The following is a 23,333-nucleotide window of genomic DNA, read 5'->3' as shown; positions in this document are numbered from 1 at the left end:
AGGGAGACAAAGGAATGATTTTGCCACTGTCCATTCAGTAGATTGGGCAATGTTCAAGGACTGAGAAATGGACCTGAACAAATACCTCATGGTTGTTACTGCCTTTATAAAGAAATATGTGGAGACTGTGTTCCTGCTAAGACCATCTGAGTGTCCCCAAAATGAATGAACCAAAAGATCTGCATTATACTGGGGACCAGATACAGTGCAATCAATAATGTTTGGGACAAAGCCCATCGTTTATTTATTTGCCTCTGTACTCCAATTTGAGGTTTGTAATAGAATAAAATCACATGGTTAAAGTGCACAGTGTCAGATTTTAATAAAGGCCATTTTTATACATTTTGGTTTCACCATGACAAAATTACAGCAGTGTTTATACATAGTCCCACCCCCCCATGTCAGGGCACCATAATGTTTTGCGACACAGCAATGTCATGTAAATGAAAGTAGTCATGTTTAGTATTTTGTTGCATATCCTTTGCATACAATGACTGCTTGAAGTCTGCGATTCATGGACATCACCGATTGCTGGGTGTCTTCTCTGGTGATGCTCTGCCAGGCCTGTATTGCGGCCACCTTTAGCTGATGCTTGTTTTGGGAGCTAGTCCCCTTCAGCTTTCTCTTCAGCATATAAAAGGTATGCTCAATTGGGTTCAGATCAGGTGATTGACTTGGCCACTCAAGAATTTACCATTTATTCGCTTTGAAAAACTCCTGTGTTGCTTTAGAAGTATGTTTGGGATAATTGTCTTGCTGTAGAATGAACCGCCGGCCAATGAGTTTTGAGGCATTTGTTTGTACTTGAGCAGATAGTATTTGGCTATACACTTCATAATTCATTATGCTACTGTAGTACGTGGGTCTCAAAAGGAAGCACGAAGTCCAGTGTTTTGAGAGGCACCTTTTATTATGTTCCTCCCGGTTGTAGGGAAGACGTAATGAGAGAAAGATGGCACCCAAACCCCTGCCTTTAAACCCTCTGGCTAAGGGCCGCCTCCGGACTGAACCACTCCTGTGCCGAGGGGTTCGACACTATGATGGCACGACCCTTGGGAGCCGCCACAGGACCGCCCCCCCCCCACCAGAACCAGAGGCACGAAACGCACCGGCGGGCGCACGACCCGGCCGGCCCGCGTGCGGAAGTCAGCCGCTCGTGGAGCTTGCGGAGGCATAGGTGGAGGGACAGGTCGTGGGACCGGCGGGAGGACAGGTGGAGTGACAGGCGGAGGGAGCCGTGGCCGAGGAAGTCAATCTCGGTTACACCAAAACGGCACTTGTCTAGGTTGATGGCCAAACCATGCTCGCTGAGCCGCTGACAGAGCTGCCGAAGGTGGGCGCAGTGCTCCTGCTGCGAGCGGCTGGCCACCAGGATGTTGTCCAGGCCCCCTATATGCAGGATCCTACCAGCACGCTCCATCCTGCTTAGGCCATAAATCTGGAGCAGGAGCTCCTTAAGGCCGAGATACTTATCAGTGTCCGGGGGGGCTGCGAGGAAGTCCGTGACCTCTTCAACCATGTCCTGGTCGAGGGCCCCCACCAGGTAATAGAAGCGGGTGGCATCGACCGTGATGCCCCGCAGGTTGAACTGGGCCTCCGCCTGCTGGAACCAGATGAGCGGCCGGGTGGTCCAGAAGTTGGGTAGTTTCACGGAGACCGCGTCCAGAGACAGGGCCGGGCCAGCCTGTGAGGAGGTAGGGCTTTCTCTTCTCTCCATCATGACGCCAATGGAGCGTCGGGGGTCACCAATGTAGTGCGTGGGTCTCAAAAGGAAGCACGAAGTCCAGTGTTTTGAGAGGCACCTTTTATTATGTTCCTCCCGGTTGTAGGGAAGACCAAATGAGAGAAAGATGGCACCCAAACCCCTGCCTTTAAACCCTCTGGCTAAGGGCCGCCTCCGGACTGAACCACTCCTGTGCCGAGGGGTTCGACACTATGATGGCACGACCCTTGGGAGCCGCCACACTACTACCATCAGCAGTTGTATCATCAATGAGGATAAGTGAGCCAGTACCTTCAGCAGCCATACATGCCCAGGCTATAACACCCCCACCATCATGTTTTACAGATGAGGGGGTATGCTTTGGATCTTGGGCAGTTTCTTCTCTCCTCCATACTTTCCTCTTGCCATCACTTTGAGATGTTAATCTGCATCTCATCTGTCCACAAGACCTTATTCCAGAACTGTGGTTGCTCTTTTAAGTACTTCTTGGCAAACTGCAACCTGGCCATTCTATTTTTGCAGCTAACCAGTGGTTTGCATCTTGCAGTGTAGCCTCTGTATTTCTGTTCATGAAATCTTCTGCGGACAGTGGTCATTGACAAATCCACACCTGACTCCTGAAGAGTTTCTGATCTGTAGGACAGGTGTTTGGGGATTTTTCTTTATTATAGAGAGAATTCTTCTGCCATCAGATGTGGAGGTCTTCCTTGGCCTGCCAGTCCCTTTGCGATTAGTAAACTCACCAGTGCTCTATTTCTTCTTAATTATGTTCCAAACAGTAGATTTTGGGAAGCCTCATTTTTGGCTGATGTCTCCAACAGGTTTATTCGTGTTTCTCAGTGAAGCTATGTGTCCCAAAACATTATGGTGCCCTGAAATGGCGGGACCATGTATAAACACAGCTGTAATTTCTACATGGTGAAACTAAAATGTATAAAAATACCATTTAATAAAATCTGACAATGTGCACTTTAACCACATGTGATTTTTGTTCTATTATAAATCTCAAATTGTGGAGTACAGAGGCAAATAAGTAAATGATGGGTCTTGTCCCAAACATTATGGAGGGCACTGTATCTGGCATTCAAGTCAAACACTACAGTCATAGTCCAGGTGCAACTTCCAGAAGGCCATCATGGACTAAACTGGAGGCTCAGACAGATGTGCTACAACTATGGTAGGGCTGGCATACCTTTACTTCCTTCAAGATGAAACTGAATAACTCAAGTAGCAGCGACGCATCACATCTGGACAAGCTCAGTGCTTTCTATGCTTGCTTTGACAGGATGAACAATGATGTATCTTCATGGGCCCCCAACAGTTTATGACAACCCTGTGATCTCAGACCCAGAGGTCAATGTCAGAAGATCCTTCACAAGGGTGAACCCTCAGAAAGAGCCACACCTCGTGTTGGTATGTGACCGTGTTCTCAAAATCTGCGTGGACCAAGTTGCTAATAGTTTTCTGCGGACATCTTCAAACTCTCACTGCTACGGATCGAGGTTCCCACCTGCTTTAAAAAGATATCCACAATACCAGTTCCCAAGATCGGCAAAGTGATATGCCTCAACAAATACTGGCCGGTGGCACTCAATCCATTGTGATGAAGTGCTTCGAAAGGTTGAATATGATGCAAATCAACTCCTGCCTCGGTATTGACCTGAAACCATGTTAATTCCCCTACCACCACAAAAGATCGATTGCAGGTGAGATCTCGCTGGCTCATCGCTATGTGATGAACTACTTGGACAACAAGAACATATACATCAGACTGTTGATCATTGATTACAGTTCATCATTCAACACCATCATCCCTTCCAAACTCATCCTTAAGCCCAGGAAACTGATCCGTATGCAACTGGAACCTTGACTTCCTCAACGGCAGACCCCAACCAGTATGGATTGGCAACATCCTCACTCACAATCAGCAGAGGCATCTCGGGGCTGCATGCTCAGTCCCTTGCTCTCTATTCTTTCTACATTCCAGACTGTGTATCCAGAAAACAGTCCCCACACCATCTTTTAATTTTGCTGTTGAATACGTAACTGGCAATGATGAGTCAAAGTAAAGGAAAAAAATTGCTAATCATGTTCCGTGGTGCCAACCTTGCTTTCAATATTAGCAAGACCATGGAGCTAATTGTTGACTTAAGGAGGGGAAATCCAAGGGACCTTGCACCTGTCTTCATTTGCAGGACAACAGTGGAAAGAGTTAACAGCTTCAACTTCCTGGCTGTGCACTTCTCTGATGATCTGTTCCGGGTTTCGACCTCCTCAGGTTTGTGAAGATTTGGCCTGTCGCCTCGTACTTCTACAAGTGTACAGTTGAGAGCTTCTGACTGGTTTCAACATGGACTGGTTCAAACATTTGAAAGCTCAAGAACAAAAAAGGTTACAGAAAGTGATGGAAATAGCCTGGTTCATGGGTACTGACCTTCTCACTACTGAAGGGATCTACAGGATGTGCTGTCTCAAGAACACAGTTAACATCATCAAAGAACCACAAGCTTTTTTTTTTGCTGGTAACTTCGGGTAGAAGGTTAGCGTCAAGTTCAAGAACCGATTCCTCCCAGCAATTAGAAAGTTCTTGAACCACCCTGCACAAACCTAACCACAAACCTACCTCAGCATTGAATCATTATGGGCTTTGCACTCCAATGGTTGCATTATGTAATTTGGGTTTTTGCATCATGGTCTGGATTACTCAGAATAACTGATCATTTTTGTTGTTGTTGTTGTTGCATCTAATGTGCATCTAAAGCTGCAGCAAATAGGACTTCCATTGTTCCTGTTCATATCTGGTCCACGTGACAAATAAACACTCCTGAAATTCTTGAATATAGTAACGGTTAGTTTTATTATTTAGTTCTGCAGTGTTCAGATAGAAAGGTGACATAAAGATAACAATAAAGGTAACATAACGGAAATCTTCATTAATATGAAGTTTGTGAACCACTTGAATCTAAATCCTACATCCCAAATTTAAACAAAGGAAACAGTAGGTATGGAAGTTGAATTGAAATGATAGATTAGAGAACCTCATCATGGTGGCTTCTTAAAAAACAAATACAGGAACAACTGCTGTACATGCAAAGGTGATCCAACAATGGCCAACTAAAGACGTTATGGATGCTATTACGTACAAGAATCATAAAAGTCACCAAAGAAAGCTGCAAACTTGTAGATTGGGAGCAATTTAGATTTGGGCAAGAAATTAATTTAAAACAGATTTAACTCAAAAAAGAAGCTTGCCAAAATCAAAGTTGGCTGCAAAAGCTTCTAAAAGATATATAAATGAAAAAGATTAGTAAAATCCGGGGTAGATTTCCTGCAGTCAGAGCTAAAGTCATCAAGGGAAACGGGAAAATGGCAGAGCAATTAAACAAAATCTTTGTTCCAGCCTTGACGGAACAGATGATAAGGAACTAAAAATCTAATGAGTGCAAGGAACCAAAGGAAATCAGTATTGAAAAAATATATAACCCTGGAGAAATCAGTGTCACTGAAAGCTGATAAATCCTGACCTGGAAGTCTGCATTCCAACACTAAAAAAAAGATGGCCATGGAAAACGTAGATAGCTTAGCATTTTCCATTATTCTGCCTATTTAATAGTTTCTGCAGATTGGAGAATGACAACCGTACCCCCCACCCCCCACATTTACAGGTGAGTTAGAGAAAATGAAATACTCAGACTAATTAGCTTAACCAACATTAGTAATGGGGAAATTATTAGAGGTTATTACAGAAGTTACCAAAATAATACACGTGGAAAGTATCAGGGAGATTAGACAAACTCAACATGGATGTTTGGTAGTGAAATTGTGTTTGGCCAGAGTTTTTTTTGAGGATACAACTGGTGGAACAGGTGGAAATGCCAATGGGTTTAATGTACTTGGTTAGAAATACATTAAATCTGTTGATAGAGCCATAGTGATACAGTGTGGAAACAAGCCCTTTGGCCCAACTTGCCCACACCGGCCTACATGTCACAGCTACAATAGTCTCACCTGCCTGCGTTTGGTCCATATCCGTACAAATCTGTCCTATCTATGTACCTGTCAAACTGTTTCTTAAAGGTTGGGATAGTCCCAGCCTCATCTATCTCATCTGGCAGCTCGTTCCATACACCCACCACCCTTTGTGTGGAAAAACTTACCCCTCAGATTCCTATTAAATCTTTTCCCCTTCACCTTGAACCTATGCCCTCCGGTCCTCTATTCCCCAACTCTGGGCAAAAGACTCTATGCATCTACCCGATCTATTCCTCTCATGATTTTATAAACCTCCATAAGATCACCGCTCATCCTCCTGCGCTCCAAGGAATGGAGACCCAGCCTACTCAACCTCTCCCTATAGCTCAGACCCTCCAGTCCTGGCTACATCCTCGTAAATCTTCTCTGAAACCTTTCAAACTTGGCAATATCTTTCCTATAACATGGTGCCCAGAACTGAACACAATATTCTAAACGCGGTCTCACCAACATATTACACAACTGCAACATGACCCCCCCCCCCCCCCCCCAACTTCTATACTCAATACTATGACTGATGGAGGCCAATGTGCCAAAAGCCTTTTTATCTGCGACTCGACCTTCAAGGAACCATGCACCTGCACTCCTAGATCCCTCTGTTCTGCAACACTCCCCAGAGGCCGACTATTCACTGTGTAAGTCCTGCCCTTGTTAGATGTCCCAAAATGCAACACCTCACATTTACTCTGTATTAAATTCCATCAACCCCACTGGCCAATGGATCCTGATCCTGCTGCAATCTTTCACAACCAACTTCACTATTTGTAAAATCACCCACTTTTGTATCATCAGCAAACTTGCTAATCTTGCCCTTTATGTTCTCATCCAAATCATTGATGTAGATGATAAACAGTAACGGGCCCAGCACCGAACCCTGATGAACACCACTAGTCACAGCCCACCAGTCCGGGAAGCAACCTTCCACCATCACCCTCTGCTTCCTTCCATGGGGCCAATTTGCTATCCATCCAACTATCTCTCCTTGGATCCCATGCGATCGAACTTTCCAAAGCAGCCTACCATGCAGAACCTTGTCAAATGCCATTCTGAAGTCCATGTATACAACATCTTTAGCTCTGCCCTCATCGACCTTTTTGATCACATCTTCAAAAAAATCAGATTTGTGAGACACGACCTCCCATGTACAAAACCATGCTGACTATCCCTAATCAGTCCTTACCCATCCAAATCCTTGTATAACCTATCCCTCAGGATACTCTCCAGTAACTTTCCAACTATAGATGTTAAGCTCACCGGCCTATAGTTCCCAGCATTTTCCCTGCAGCCTTTCTTGAAAAGAGGCACAACATTCGCCACCCTCCAGTCTTCCGCCACCTCTCCTGTATTTAAGGACGACTCGTAAATTTCAACCAGGGCTCCCGCAATTTCCTCTCTGGTTTCCCACAATGTCCTCAGATATATCTGATCAGGTCCTGGAGATTTGTCAACGTTCACGCACAATAGTACCTTCTGTACTTCTTAGACGGTAACACTGACTGTTCTCAAGACACTTCCATTGACTGCCCCAAGTTCCTCCGTTCTACTCTCTTTCTCCTCAGTAAATACAGAGGAGAAATACTCATTGAGGACTTTACCCATCTCCTGTGGCTCCACACAGAGATGGCTGCTTTGATTCCTGAGAGATCCCACTCTCTCTCTAGTTACCCTTTACCCCTTATGTATTTATAAAATCTTTTGGGATTGTCTTTAATGTTACCCACCAGAGCAATCTTCTGGCCCCTTTTTGCCCTTGTGATCTTTTTCATTTTACTCCTTAGTTCCCGAAACTCTTCCAGGGATGCACAATCTCAGCTCACATGTGGGGGCCTCTACATACTGCTTAAGAAAACTCTCCTGAACACTTTTGAGGAATTGCATCCCATTTAAGCCCTTCACACTATGATTTTTCCAGTCAGTATTGGGAAAGTTAAAATCCCCTACTACAACAACCTTATTTGACCTGCAGCTGTCTGCAATCTCCTGGCATATTTGTTCCTCTAATGGGGGGTCTGTAGTACACCCCCAACAAGGTGATCATCCCTTTCTTGTTCCTCAGCTCCACCCATATAGCCTCACTAAACTAACCGTCCGTAATGTCACCTCTGACCACTGCCGTGACATCCTCCTTAACCCTCCTCCTGTACCCCGGAACATTGAGCTGCCAGTCCTGCCCCTCCCTTTCAGTCATGGCTACAACATCCCAGTCGCTCTTATCTATCCATGCACTAAGCTCACCTGCCTTACCCGTCAGGCCCCTTGCATTAAAATACGTGCAGTTTAAACCAACCGTCCATCCTCGCTCTCTGCCTTTCACCTGCCTATTCTGTCCACTAACCTTTCCCTCACCACCCCTCCATACAAACTTCTAACCTCTCACGTGCCTCTATCCTGTATGAGATCTAGTTTAAACCCACCCGTGTCGCATTTGCAAACCTGCCCACCAGAATGTTGGTACCCCTCCAGTTAAGGTGCAACCCGTCCCTTTTGTACAGGTCACCCCTGCCCCATTAGAGATCCCAATGATCCAGAAATCTGCATCCCTGCCCCCCTCAGCCACATATTTGTTTCCCCTATCTTCTCGGTCTTACCTTCACTAGCACGAGGTACTGGAAGCAATCCTGAGATCACTACCCTGGAGGTCCTGCTTTTCAGTCTTTTACCCAATTCCCTAAACTCGTGTTGCAGAACTTCCTTCCTCTTCCTACCTATATAATTTGTGCCAACATGCACAACAACCTCCGGCTGCTCCCCCTCACTCTCGAGAATGCCGTGCAGCCGCTCGGAGATGTCCTGGACCCTGGCACCAGGGAGGCTGCACACCGTACTGGAGTCTTGACAATTGCCGTAGAATCTCCTGTCCGCACCTCTGACTATCGAGTCGCCCACCGCTATGGCTCTGCCTGATGTCACTCTTCACCGTTGAGCCTCAGCACCAAGGTTGGAATCACAGCCCTGGTTGCTACTCAAACTTGACAAGTTGTCCGCCCCGACAGCTCCCAAGTGGGTGTACCTGTTTTCAATAGGTTCAGCCACCGGGGTCTCCTGTACTCCATGCTTATTTCCATGATAACCTTGAAGGTAGAAGCTTAAAGTTAAATTCAAATTGCATTTGAGGGTGATAAATTGACATGAATTATAGTCAGAGAAATGTCAGTAGGAATATCTTTATGGTGTAGCTGGCAGTAACAAATGGGAATTACAGGGGTCAGTATTTATTCTTCAGCTATTGATAATGTCTCTATGTTTCAGATGAGGGAACTCGGTGTATCATTTTAAAATTTGTCAGTGCCACTGTAGTGGTTGGGATGGAGAATTGAGCGGATGATTCAAAGACGTTTTGAGGCAACTTCGACAGACTGTAACTGATCAAAAACATGGCAGATGCAGTATAATGTGGATAAATGTGATTTTCCATTTCAGCAGGAAAAATAAGTTGCATTTTATTTAAGTGAGGCTTATATTGGGGAGTGTTTTTATGCAAAGAGACTTTGGTGTTCTTGTACATAAATTACTGAAGGCAAACACTTGGAATGTTGTGTGATGTTTTGGTCACCTTATCAAAGAATGCAACAAAAAAATTACCAGAATAATTTCTGGGATGACAGGACTTCCTTACGAGGAATGTTATCAGAACTTGCAGGAGTTGCTGAACTGGACAGATTGGATGCAGAGGGAATCTTCCATGGCCTGCGGTTTCTAGAATTGGGCGTCACCATACCAGCTAATAGGAACAGAGATTTAGGGCCCGGATGAGGGAAAATTGTGTGATTCTGTGTTGATTGTGCTTCTCATTAGCGATGCAGTGGTGCTAATTTTATTTCTCATGATGCATGTTATTCGACCAATTTCGCACACTTATAGCAGAAAAATCTATTACCCAGTGAGTCATAAGGAGGTAAACCTCAGTAATAGAATGTTAGCTGGTCTATACTCGTTGGAATCACTGCAGTTAGCCTCAATATGTGTGAACAAGATGTGGGGGGAGGAAAATAAGCATGTTCTAACTTTTGATCACTGATTCTTTAAGAATACTAAACAATGAGATTTTCGGTAGTCATGAAAGTCAGTAACCTTGGAAAAAATAGATAGTTTCAAAATATTTTCAAGTTCCCCTCAGTTGTGTGGCAGGAATGTCAATAGGAGCTCGTAGAAATGTTCTCTATCTTGAAACATCTGATTGGATGTTGATGTAAATCGAGTGTGTTAATTGGGATAAATGCCAAACATCCTGTTGAAATTTCATTTGTAGTATATTTACTCTGAACATTTATCAAGTATTAGAATGCTTGATAATTGTTCAAGGTCAGTATACTACATATTATTTTGCTACATAGTAATTACTTTTAATTTCACTACAGGATTTGAAGCCATGCAAACAATAACTTCTGGATTGGATATTTAACCAATTCCCTTAAACGTAACTCCAGAGGAAAAATCTTGGATAAAATAGGACTGCTGTTCATAAACACAAAGCTTAGAAGTAGGAGATCAGTCCTTTAGCCATGTTGCAATATTCAGTGATTTGAAAAGAAAATCACAACTTTGCAAGATCTTATTATTCCTGAATACTACAAATATCTAATGACTGAGATTTTGTTCAATAATTTAAAAAAAAAAAAACAGATTCTGGAATTCTATTCCAGCATTTTCTGTTTTTATTTGAGATTTTGATTAATTGCTTCCAATACTTTTCATTATAGCGCATTGTATTCTGAAGAAAATTAACCTTGGGATAATTTATTTATGAATCATAACTAATACATTTGATGTAATTACTGCATAAAGAATTCTACGAAGTAAAGCATTTAGATTTGGTATTACATAGGTTTCCTGAAATGTTAGCACTTTATTACTAGGTGGTGGTGAAAAAGATAAATTATATTGAATCTATATTTTTTAAAATACTATATTTTAAAAATACTACACTATAAACATCAGTTTAAATCAATGGATTCGTATCTGATACTTGACTAAGTTCATGGGTATAAACAGGTAGCTTGAAAACGTGTTTATAAACGGTCTATTAATACTGTTTCTCTTTCAGCTTACAGATAGAGATTTTTAAAACAATGAAATGCTTTATTTTTTAATCACATGCTTTACAGAGAAAAGAAATCCAGCTTGCTATTTTGTGTGCATATTGTTGTATTGTGTAAACTTATGTCTGTAGCTCTTAACTACTAGTTCTATGAAAGCCAAGTGAAACCGCCAGTGGCTTATAGATACCAATGGCTAAGAGCTTTGAATCATTGTTGTGTTTTAAAATGCTGTGTCATTGTTTGCAAACTAAACTTTAAGTAACTGTATTGTCTGTTAGCTGCTGAAATGTACCCATGAGCAAATCCACTTCTTTCTCTCCATTGTCGTACTTTCCCTATGATCTGTCCCTGTGTTCTGCTCCTTTCAGTAAGGTCTGGCAGGAGAGGAAGACGGCGAGTATTTAGTCTTTCAGAGGCTGAGAGTCGTGGCGGACACTGGGTTTAGGCCTCCAGGCAACAGCTCACACAGTGCAAACGCAGGCAGGTTTATGTTACATTCCCCCAGCCTCTCATCATTTAGTTTATTCATCAATATCCTTATAGTCTATTTAATTGATCCCACACCAAGTAACCTTTTAATGGCATGCAAGAATATGCGTATCATTGTAACCATAATTCTCAAAATTGCACCAAAATATATAAACCGATAACAGGTGCCTCTGTATGTGGGAGAGGAGGATTTAAAAAAAACTAACAATATATTTAATAAAATATATAAATATTAATTAAAGACCCATTAAAAGTGAATGAAAATACTGCAGATGCTGGAAATCTTGATATAAAAAGAAGAAAAAGTACTGGAAACCCTTGGCAGGTTGAAGAAAAACTGGGAAAGAATTCCCCGTTCTGACTGAGGGTCTCAGACCTGAAACATTAACTCTTTATCATTTCACAAATGCTGCCTGACCAGCTGAGTGTTTCCAGCATTTTAAACTTTTACTTTAAAAATAAAGGTCCACCTAAAGCTACAATTCTAATTGTTCAAGCATGTCATGTGGGGAAACCTTAATTCAATAAATTCTTTCAATTTATTGATGTGATATTAAATAAATGACCAACATTGAAATGTATTTATTTTTTTTAAATAGTTTCATAAATGTTAAACGTTTGGGTCCTTTTAAAAGTTTGCTGCTCTGGATCTGAGTAAATTCATCTACGTAACACTGAAGGTGGAAAGCCCATCAAATTTAGCAGCACAAAACTGCTATTAATTATTTCAATCAATTATTTTTTACCTAGCAGTCTATCATTTGTGATTATAATTTGGAAAAGTAGGTAGTGAAACTACTTTCACTGCAATTAGTTGATTGAATGTTTTAAATTGCAAGGCTCCCTGCAATTCAAATCAGACAAGGCAGGATTAGTTTCACCCCTAAATTTGTGCAGAATCTAAATGAAATAAGGTAATGACTCTTCTTCCATTTTTCATTACAAAATCATTAAGAGCTATCAGCAATCACATTGTGCTTTTGCTCATCTTAATCTTTCTCGAGGTTTTTTAATGATTATTTTTCTGTATCTTATTTAATCAGTCAATTGTAATGTCATTATATTTTAAGGAAATTTTAAAGAAATTACTTAGCAAAAATGAGTAGAACAAAAGCAACCCACGGTATCTTTCAACTCAGTAAAACAGACCAAGATGCTTCACAGAAGCATTATTAAAGAAAATATTACTAAAAGCTACTGATTGACGACAGATGGCACAATGGGCTAAGTGTTCGGCTGGCAACCGGAAGGTAGCTGGTTCGAATCCCGCTTGGAGTGCATACTGTCGTTGTGTCCTTGGGCAAGACACTTCACCCACCTTTGCCTGTGTGTGTCCTTGGGCAAGACACTTCACCCACCTTTGCCTGTGTGTGTGGATGTAATTATGTGAAGCACTTTGGGGTCAATGCAAGTTGACTAAAAATGTGCTATATAAATAAAGAAATTTAAAGAAATTTAAAATTAAATCTTTTGCACCTCTGGCCCTGTTAAATCTCCAAACATCCTTGATATTTTTTGGTATCAATGTTTTTCCAAAAGAAGGACAAAAACAAATAGTACAAATAAATTAGCTTTAAGTAACTTTTGCATTAGATGGAAGAGAGTATTTTTTTATTCAACTAACCAATAAATTATAGATAAACTGGCTTATCAACAAAGGGATTAATCTAAATACTGAAAGGGTTATTTTTGCTGCTATTCTTCAATTTTCTAAAACATGAAATAATAAGCAGAAATCATCTGCATTGGTCGCAGTAAATAAATAACCAAACTTCCTCCATGAATAATTTTTCAAGTTAATCAATACATATCATAAACAATAATTTTCTGCAAATTAAGGGTATTGGTGTGGACAGTTTTAAGTGGAGATTTTTATGCTCAAACAAAATGAAAGTTGTTCCGATACTTAGCAGTACAAGTTTATCCCAGGGCTGGAAGAGTGCATTTAGGAGATTTTAAAATATTTTTTACTCACTAAAAGCAGAAGCTATAAACATTTGGCCTTGGTTAAATGCTAGCTCATGCAGCGGAGAGAAGCTGCAAAAAAGATCAAATGGCGCAAAAAATCCGAACAATACAGTGAAGCATTGGAGATGGGGGGGAGATACTGTATTGATTATACAATTATCAGCTAGTGAGTTGCTTTCTTTCCAGCCCTGGTCCGTCCCTATTTAATGAATTGGCTTTGGATACATCATTGAATTTAGTGATTGTATCTCAGTTTTTATCATTCTATCAATTAGTTTATACAGCATAATTGTTCCACCTTATTTTATTAATAAGTTAATGTGAATTCTGTTTGCTAAAATCTTTCTCTAGATCTATCTTTATTTACCTTTTTGCCAACTTCATCTTTCATCACACTTCAAACCTTTCATTAGAAACCACAAGAAATGCCTTAAGTATTATACCCAGGCACCAGATTTTTTTTTCTTTGAATACACCCTACGATCTGGCTTCAAGGTATTTTAACTGTTTTGAATGAAGCATTTCAAGTAATTTATTTGTTTCTTAGCAGAACAGTTCCAAAAATAAAATGATTGATATGAATAAAGTTTATTGTAGGATTTATCAGTGTAGAATTAATCCAAAACTGGAAAAATGTGTCCTCAAAACTGACCCATTGCAGTTTCCAAAAAGATACCCAAAACACGAGAAGTTATTGATTTGTTCTCTTTGGATTCAAGTTAGCATAATTGTTAATCCTGGCACCTCTGTAAATATTTGCTCCTTTCTAATGGAGGCATTGGAAAATTGGATGTAAATGCAGCTTGACAGTGGGTTACAGTTGTGCAACATGCTCCATACCGTAAGTAGATAGAATTCCATGCCTTTGTCATTTTTTGTGGTTAGTTGCATTCTCCAACACTCCAATGTGGGCAAATGTGCTTTTCATCCTGCCGTTAAATGTATAATATGCATGCGGCTCTGCATGGTTCTAACCCTCATTCCCAACATTGTATTTTTGCAATAAACAAACTCTATATTTGTTGCAGGCACAAAAGACTGCAGATGTTGGAATCTTGAGCAAAAAAACAAACTGCTGGAGGAACTCAGCGGGTCAGGCAGCAACAATGGAGGGAAATGGTGGAGGAAGGGTCCCAACCCAAAATGTGGTCTGCCTATTTCATTCCAGCAATGTTACTTGACCCTTTGAGCTCCTCCAGCAGTTTATTTTTACCCCTTTAGTTCTTGTACTGTATCTCCAGCATTATTGCCAACGTGATTATTTGACTGACCAATATTTGTCTGACGATTGTAGCCACAATTCACGAAAAGTTATGTTGTCACTGGCACGTCAGATTGAAGAGAATCCCAAAGCTTTTACACATAGATTAAAAGCAAAATGGTAACTAGGGAAAAGGTAGGACTACTCACAGGTAAAGGAGGAAATTTATGCTTGGAGTCAGAGGATGTAGGTAAGGCATTAAACAGATACATTGCTGGGTATTCACCAAGGAGAACAACAAGGAGGATAGTGAGATCGGTGTGGAGTATACTAATATGCTAGAGTATTTTGTAGATCAAGAAATAGCTGGTGTTATGTCTTCCTGAGAGCGTTAAGGTGGATAAGACTCCAGGGCCTGAAGGCATTTATCCAAAGTTATCAGGAGAGGAGATTTCTGGGGCCTCGACGAATACTCCTGTATTCCCGCTAGCTACAGGTGATGTCCAAGAAGACTGGAGAGTCACCAATATTGTTCATTGTTTAAGAAGAAAAATAGGGATAATCCATTCAATTATAGGCTGGTGAGCCTCACATCAGTGATTGAGAAGCTTTTGGAGAAGATTGTTAGGGATTGGATTTGCTCACATTTGGAGAGAGTGGGAACATTTAGCATGGCTTTACCTGAGGAAGGTCATAAAATTGATTATGTTTTGCTTGGAAGTGACAAAGGCGATTGATGAGTGTAGGACAGCTGATGTTGACTACATGGACTTTAGTAAAGCTTTTGACAAGTTCCCTCATCGTAGGCTAACGGATCTATGGTGTCTTTGTTGTCTGGATTTGGAACTGGCTAAGCCATATGAGACATAGGGTAGTGGTGGAAGTGTGTATAAATTAGAGATATGGGTGGAGAAATGGCAGATGGAGTATAATTTTGGCAAGCATGAGGTGTTGCACTCTTCGAGGTCAAATGAAAGGGAAAATATACAGTTAGTGATAGGCCCCTTAACATCATTGATATACAAAGGGATCTTGGAATGCAATTCCACAGCTCACTGAAAGTAGCAGCTCAAGTAGATAGAGAAGTGAAGGAATTTGATATGTTTGCTTTCATTAGTTGGGACATTTATTATAAGGTCAAGAAGTCATGTTGCAGCTTTATAAAACTTTGGTTCAGCCACATTTGGAGTATTGTGTGCAGTTATGGTTGCCCCGTTAGATAAGCCCTATTACTAAACTCTACTGCTTGGATTTGAGGATAATAGCTATAAGTAGAGATTGGACATTTTCAGCAACATCTGAGGCTGAGGGAAGAAGACTTGATCGAAATTTCTAAAATAATGAGAGGCATAGATAGGGTAGACAGTCAGAACTTTATTCCCAGGATGGAAATGTCAAATACTAGAGGGCATAGCTTTAAAGTAAGAAGTGGAAAGTTTAAAGGAGTTGTGCTGGGTAAATTTTTGTACACAGTTAGGTAGATGCCTGGTCCGTGCTCCAGGAGAGGTGGTGGAAGCAGTCACAATAGTGGCATTTCAGATTTATAGATGGTCACAGCGATATGGATCACATCGGGCAGAAGGGATTATTTTAATTTGACGTCAAGGTCGACATTCATTGTAGGCCGAAGGCATTCCTTTCCTGTGATGTTTATGAATTTGGTAAATTAATTTTTAATCAATATTTCATGAATTCATTTGGAACTAAGTAAATGTTCCAACCAATGATCATTCTTATCACCTATAGCATTCAAGCTATTGATGTCAATTATTACATTTTTTTCCAATAAATTCAATTAACCGAGTCTATTCTGTCAAATACAATATAACTTTCTCAGGCAAAGTACTGTTTTAGTTTTATATTCTAATAAAGCTTCCACAAAATCAACCAGACTCCTGTTTTCAGATGGACTGCAATAACCAACAATCAAAATATCAACAGTGCCATTAAAATAAATCAGATATTAGTGAAATATTATGCCACACAATTTATAAAAATTAAAGAGGGGAGAGATTTGAAATTTAATTTTGTAGTCTTAGTTTTATTTAATATTTGATCTCAATAACTAATAACTTTTCTGCAAGTTAAAATTTAATTTTTCCAAAGTAATTTTTGAGACTGATTAATGACCATTCCAAAGCGATAACTCGTCAACCTAGATGTTACGGGGGAGAAAATGCCTTATTATTGAAGCTTGGTTTAGTGTTTCACTGAATTTGTTCCCTTGCACAAACTAACACGGTTGACACTGTAACCTGGTCTGTGCAACCCCACAGAGCACTACGTGTTATTGTAAATCTCTACTAAAGTCACACCTTGAAGTTATGGCGAAATTCAAACTATATTTTTTTAATAAATACAACTGCTTGGGGAGCACGCTGACCTGGTGTCACTCCCACATCATTGAGCCTGTGATTTCTTCTCTACGTGGTTCAATATGGAGTGAACCATGGAAGCAATGTGCAGATTATGCTGAGGGAAAGCTGGGGCAAGCAGTGTGGCCATTCTGCGTTGAATTGCAGCTTGACACAATCAGTACCAGGATTTCAAAAAACCTGCAGCAACAGGATGGGGGTAGAGCCTGTTGTCAGTCACCCCTCCTTGCCCTCTTTTTGTTTGGCTTCATAGCCCATCCCCGCTCTTTGGATTTCTGCATGGGTTCCGAACTCAACCTCGTTGGCCTTGACTTGATTCAATAATGTGACTTTTAATCAACGTTCCCTCAAGGAACTTTTGATTGTACCAACTTTTGTTAAATGGTTTACAGATTGCAATAAAATGTAGAAGCCTGGAGGGAACATCTAATCAATTTTTTGATTATTTACACACTTACAGACAAAACATGACGCTTATCCTTCAAGTATTTCTGGCAGCACACTAAGCATTCAGTATACATTATCTTATTTCGGGAAAATAGATTGGTGGATGCCGAGTTTCTGTGTATTTTATCTACTGTGCAACACAGCGATGGTGAGAACACAAGTAGAATCTAGCTGAGGAAAGGGACAACATCATCAGGCCAATGGTCTGGAAAAAGGAGGTGAAAATAAAGAGCATATTTCACGTATACGAAAAAAAAGGCACAACAGTCTTAATGTAAAACGTCAATACTTTGCTATCCATTCACACATTACTTTGATCACTTTCATATTTCATCTCACTGTACTTTTGCTTTTCTTTGTTATTTTTTTCTTTTGCCTTGCTGTAATTAATTTTGCCTTTTTATCTTTCAGGCACAGACAATGTGAATATAAAATGAAGTCTTATGAGATGAGAACATAATTTAAGGAACATTTTATAATTGATTTTCTTTCAGATGAAAATCTTACAAATACAGTTGATTGTTAAGAACAGGGCACTTAAATGTAAAGAATGGGAATTTTCCAGTTTTCCTATTAAACGCTGAGCTATTATATATTGGTTTCTCAAAGGTTGACTGTCATCTGTCTCTATTCTAGTAAATTTAAAAAAAACCCAACTGGGTTCTTAAAATCCATGGTTGGTAAATACTCACCAAGTATACCAAGGCATAATGGGGGTTCCTAGTTTAGCTGCCATAATTACAATGTAGAATGGGAATCCAAACTTATTCAAGGGGGCTTCTAAATTTTCAGAAATGTTTTTCTGAATGGAAGTTTTGTATTCAAAGCTATAAAATGTCTTTCTTTAATAATAGATGGACCTGAACTTCAAGAGCAGTCCCATTTGACTTTTCCTGACCAGGTGGAATTTGTCAATGAATCCCATTCTTCACCTCCTACAGCAGAGGGTGGCTCGAGTTGTTACCATCTGCCCAGCAGTACTGAGCCAGAAGCTGCTAATCTGGCACCAAGTCTGACTCCAGCCCATCAGCCAAATATATCGCTTATTTCTGATGACAACACAGATGCATTGAGCGTGGAGTCACTAACGCTGCTGCCACCAGCTGATGCACAGCATATCCGGAGTGTGAGCACTTTAAGCCAGACATCCGCATTATCTGAGTCGAATGGGATGATAGAAAATGAGAACAATAATCGGCAATCTGAAGTATCTGAGTCAATGCATGGAAGGCACCATAACGTTTGAAACATCTGGGTTTGTGCGGTGAATCAGGTCTGAACAGCAAGGAAATTAAACCTTTAGTCCAAACACAGATGAAAAAGAAAAGCCTGTTACTCTGTGAAGCCCACAAATTGCTTGTAAGTTCCGCTGGATTCTGGAAGTGGGGAACCTTGCACATAAGTTAGTCTGCAGTTCCAGCTTTCCAGCTGAAGAACATACTTTATGTACAGCTTTTCATACTAATCCCATGCATCAGTCCAGCTTGTCACTGACTAGGACTGAGTAGGTCAGACCTTGGTTTTATCTGCCCTTTTCAAGGGATTTCAGCAAAATATGTACAGCAGAGGTGTGTCAGTTTTTCAGCCATGTATGTTATATTACTGATTACACCCAACTGAATTCATTTGATGGAACGTTGCAAATTTAACTTTATTTTATTAATTAACCCAATATAAAATACAAAATTTGCTAATTATGAAAGGAACATTAAATAAAACCACAAATCCAGCACCAATCTAAAATTAGATGCACCAAATAGATCTGATCTGCACATTGTTATTAATTCAAACAGATCTCAAACAAATTTCATAAATTGCATTTACATATTTGCAGTGCTTTCATTTTTTTAAATTTTTTTTTGCTGTGTTAAAAACCTGTAAACAAATTTTATTAAATATAAATGACTTCCACAAGATGATACGGAATGGGAATCCAGTTTTAATATTTGGCTCAAGTGCTGGCTACCTTAGAAGTTCTCGATTTAATGAATTTGCTGGTTATTTATTCCATTAATTTATGAATCTGCTCTGACAGCTAGATAATATGTACATTTTGGAAATTGCATAAGGAAGCCAATTCAACCCAGCACTATATATTCTGCACGTAAGTATTTTAACGCATGATAGATAAAACGGGCATAGGAATAGCACCGAGGGAAAGACAGGCATCTCAGAGAAGGAAAATGTGAGGGTGTCTGCCTTCTGTTGTGTACTTGGTTTGGTCACGCATTTTACATTTATTTTTCAATTTATGAGGGCCTCTTAACCATGGATGGGGTGAGAGATAGAATAAATTGGGAAATGTTTATTGATGAAATCAAAGCCATCCACATCACTAATGGCAGCACATGGAAAGTAATAGTTTGTAATTATAGTGTGTTTTTCCAGACATCCTCAGAAACTTGGACTTTTGAATTAATTTATAAAATGTATTATTAACCTGTCTACACTTAGCGTCTCACTAATCCTTTCGGTTGGCAAATGCACACAGTTTATTCCTCCCATTGACAACCAATTGGCTTCTGCACAGTTTCTTCAGTAACATCTGCTCCATTTGTATTTCAATATAGATCTGGAGGAGAAGTAAAGTCACATTATCAGAACTTAAAAAAGTTGACTATAAAATAGTGGTTTCTTTGTCTGTTGGGTCTGACTTTGTTACATGACTTACCATTTTGATATGACAAAACCAAAGTAAAAAGCAGTATGTCTAAAGCACTTCTCACTTACAGTAGGTGGAACAAAATAGGCAAACTGGAAAAGCAATTATTTTCAAATAAAATGTAAATACAAAATTGACCTGTCCACAAAATGAATTGGTGGGCCTGAAGTCAGGCAATATATCCAATTAAAGTTAGTAAAGTTAGTAAAGAAGCAGCTACATTGTATGCAGTCAGAAATGAATTATTAATTGTAATATTTTGACTTCAGTGTCTGGCTGTGTTTCAGTAATCTGATATATAGTATAAAAGCTGAATGATTCAGTACTGATCTTTAATACCAGCTTCCTCACTCTGTGGAGACACTGATATTTATTGTAATAGACTTGTACATCTCTTGCTGCTCACACTAGATGGGTTTGACATCATAAGATGAGCTAACTGCTTGTATTTTTAAATGTTGTTCTTTGAAACATACCACAGTTTGGCTCCTGCTGAATCCACTATAATATGATCCATGAATACTTATGATTAAATCCTTCACTTTAATACTGTAACTGAGTATCGAATGCTGTGAAAGCTAACCTGATGGTTTTTCTATTCAATATCTTTGTGACTGGTATCTGGCTGATCTCATGTGGAAATGGATGTAACAGGTGCAGTCAATTGAACTAATCTCCTTACAACTGTCGTTCTCCAAAGTATTAACATATAGATAAAGATTACACAGTTAATAATTATTTCATCAGGTAGGTCAATTGATTTTGTCATGATATTGAGTCTACGGGCCATCTGAAATGAGCACCATGACACAATGTCCTTGCATAATTTCACTCCAAGGTCATGACATTAATCCACAATTTAAAATGTTATCCTTATGCACAATATAAATAGTGATGTACTTTTGCTTCCGTTTAGTACATTAGACCATCAAAACAGTAATTGGCGTGAGCAGTGAATATCTACCTAATGTTTCATCAAAAACAAATTAGAACAAGTTATAAAATCGTATAGTTCTCTTAGCAAACAACAGGGATCAAGTATAAGTTAAACGACAAGTACAGTAAATTAACTTTTCTTTTTAAGTTGCTTCCCATCAAAGCTGTTGACTTGTTAACAATAATTCCAAGTGTCCGTTACATTTGGTTCTCGCGATCCCTGCCTGCACCTGGAATAAGAATTACTTCTACCAATAATGTTATTAGCAGCAGGTTACAAGGATATTGCATGTAATTTAAAAGCACTGATGTGAATATTAATTTCTAACTTGCTGGTAACCAATGGAAGACCTAAATTTGTTGGGGGGGGGGGAAATCAATTAAAAAATAAAGTAGTTTTGGAGAATGCTGTGCAGGTAAATATTCAGTACAAAAGTAATGTGCTGTTTAGTGTTTCAGTTCTCGTGGGGATTTGGCATGGTGGCATGCAGCACATTCATTTTGTAGAACAAGCCAGTCTCGATTTCAGCTGCTCATCAAGTAGCTTGTCCATTGACATTAGGTAATTCATAGCATTGTGCAGATTGAACCAATCATATAATTCATATTCACAGAAACCCCAGCTGGCTATGTAAAATGTGACATGTTTCTACTGGTCAAAAAAGTGCATTGTCCTGCTGGTAGAATACTGATCAACACAATCACTTTCAGAGATTGACATATGTCATGTTCATTCATGCAGGTTTTCCCCCCTAACCTCCGTGTGCTTGCAAAACTTGGTGTGTCCTGAAGTTGCAACATTTGTGTTCCTTTGCTGCATTGACGTGCTGTTTAACAAACGGTACAGAAGCAGTGAACAATGTACGGTATTTCCATCGCAAAGACAGTATTAGTACAGTATATGGACTTGGTGTACTGAACATATTTTCTCAGCTCAGAGAGTTTTGTATAGATTAAAAAGATCATTGTAAATGAAACATTGTGTGTCAATTGTGTAAAAATGAAACTTTCTGTATTTAAGATTAAGCAATACTAAGATTATCTACATGAATGCTTTCTCAATCCCTAAATTAGTGAACAGTGCAATGTCAACACCACATTAGGGATATGTAAACTAAACTGTAAATCATGTGTATATTGGGAAATGTGGGTTATGTTTTAACTAGGAAAATTGCTTTGTTTGCAAATGTGGAGACTTGCTTTCCATATGAAGGTTCCTTTCAGACATGCTTTTGTTTGCACCATGAGCTCAGGTAGCACAGGTAAAGGTCATGTAACCTGGGTATTTCACAATGCTCCAAGGGACAGAACAGGAAAGTGCACAATGTAACCTGTTTGTCATCTCCACAATGGCAATAAATATAAGGTTTGTTTTGCATTTCAAATGTGTTTAATCTTTACTCCACATTGGGGGAGCTAACTCATGAAACATTAAGAATGCTAAGCCTCCTGTCTGGTCCATTGACAGGTATTGGGTGTGAAGGGACTCTCTTTAATTCACCAAAATGCCTGTTGGTTTGAGGCAATTTAGTTTCTGAAGTCCATCCTTAAACTTACACTGTGAGTTGATGAGTTTGATAAATCATAACCAATTGGCAAGTAAACTTAACATCAGTTCACAATATTAATTTGCCTTAATAACGATAAGCAACGCCAGCAACGAAAACCGCATTAAATATAAGCTTTGACCTAAATATTATCAACAAGAAGCAGCTAATTAGTTAGGGTTGTTAAAAAGAGATTCCAGTAAAATTAGTGGAAATATTTTTGCCACCTAATTTCACTGCTGTCTTCCCTACTCGCGAAATGGGACATCAGTTTGTGACGTGAATTTAAAACATGACTAACTTGCATAAACATATGTATAACACACTATAGTGCTTTCTGTGTTTACGATGTGTCGAATCATTTTATAAATTGGGAGGGGGGGGGGGGGGAGGGGGAGATGTCTCAGAGAAAGATAGGGATTGAGTTGGCAGTCTTTTCAGAACTATTAGTACCAAAACTGTTTACCACGGCAGCCATCCCAAGAAAAAGGGAAAAACAGCTTCCGAAGAAAGTTGAATGGTGAAGACTAAAGGGCCTGTCCCACTGTACGAGGTAATTCAAGAGTTCTCCCGTGATTCAGGGTTTTCCCCTGATTCGAACTCGGAGCAAGTCCGTAGCGGGTCCGTTGGAGTTCGTGGATGCCCCGTAGCGGCTCGTACGAGTAAAAAGTAACAAATTTTTTTCATCACGAGGAGTTTTTTACTCGTGGACATTTTTCACAGTGTTGAAAAAACGTCACGGATTTCCCGAGTACCTACCGTTACTCGTACGAGCCGCTACGAGTAACGTCAATGTGGGATTTCTACAAAATTATACCACTTTTATGATGGGAATAGTGAAAGAAGAGGCAGCAATGTGAGTCATGTTGAACATTACATTTTGTTGATCACGTTACCTGATTCATAGGTGAAAA

At 39.8% G+C, this 23,333-nt stretch overlaps 1 protein-coding gene across 1 annotated transcript in view; it reads left to right on the top strand.

Moving 5' to 3' along the window:
- Positions 1–22,257, top strand: part of clec16a (C-type lectin domain containing 16A) — a 209,533-nt gene extending 187,276 nt beyond the window's left edge. Inside the window, exon 33 of the mRNA XM_033040308.1 lies at positions 18,129–22,257. Coding sequence (XP_032896199.1) covers positions 18,129–18,520 — 392 coding nt within the window. The 3' untranslated portion in view covers positions 18,521–22,257. The remainder of the gene's footprint in view (positions 1–18,128) is intronic.
- The last annotated feature ends 1,076 nt before the right edge of the window (positions 22,258–23,333 follow it).

Source organism: Amblyraja radiata, chromosome 22 (genome assembly GCF_010909765.2).
Source record: "Amblyraja radiata isolate CabotCenter1 chromosome 22, sAmbRad1.1.pri, whole genome shotgun sequence".
Lineage (NCBI taxonomy): Eukaryota > Metazoa > Chordata > Chondrichthyes > Rajiformes > Rajidae > Amblyraja > Amblyraja radiata.
This window is presented reverse-complemented; position numbering and strand designations above follow the sequence as displayed.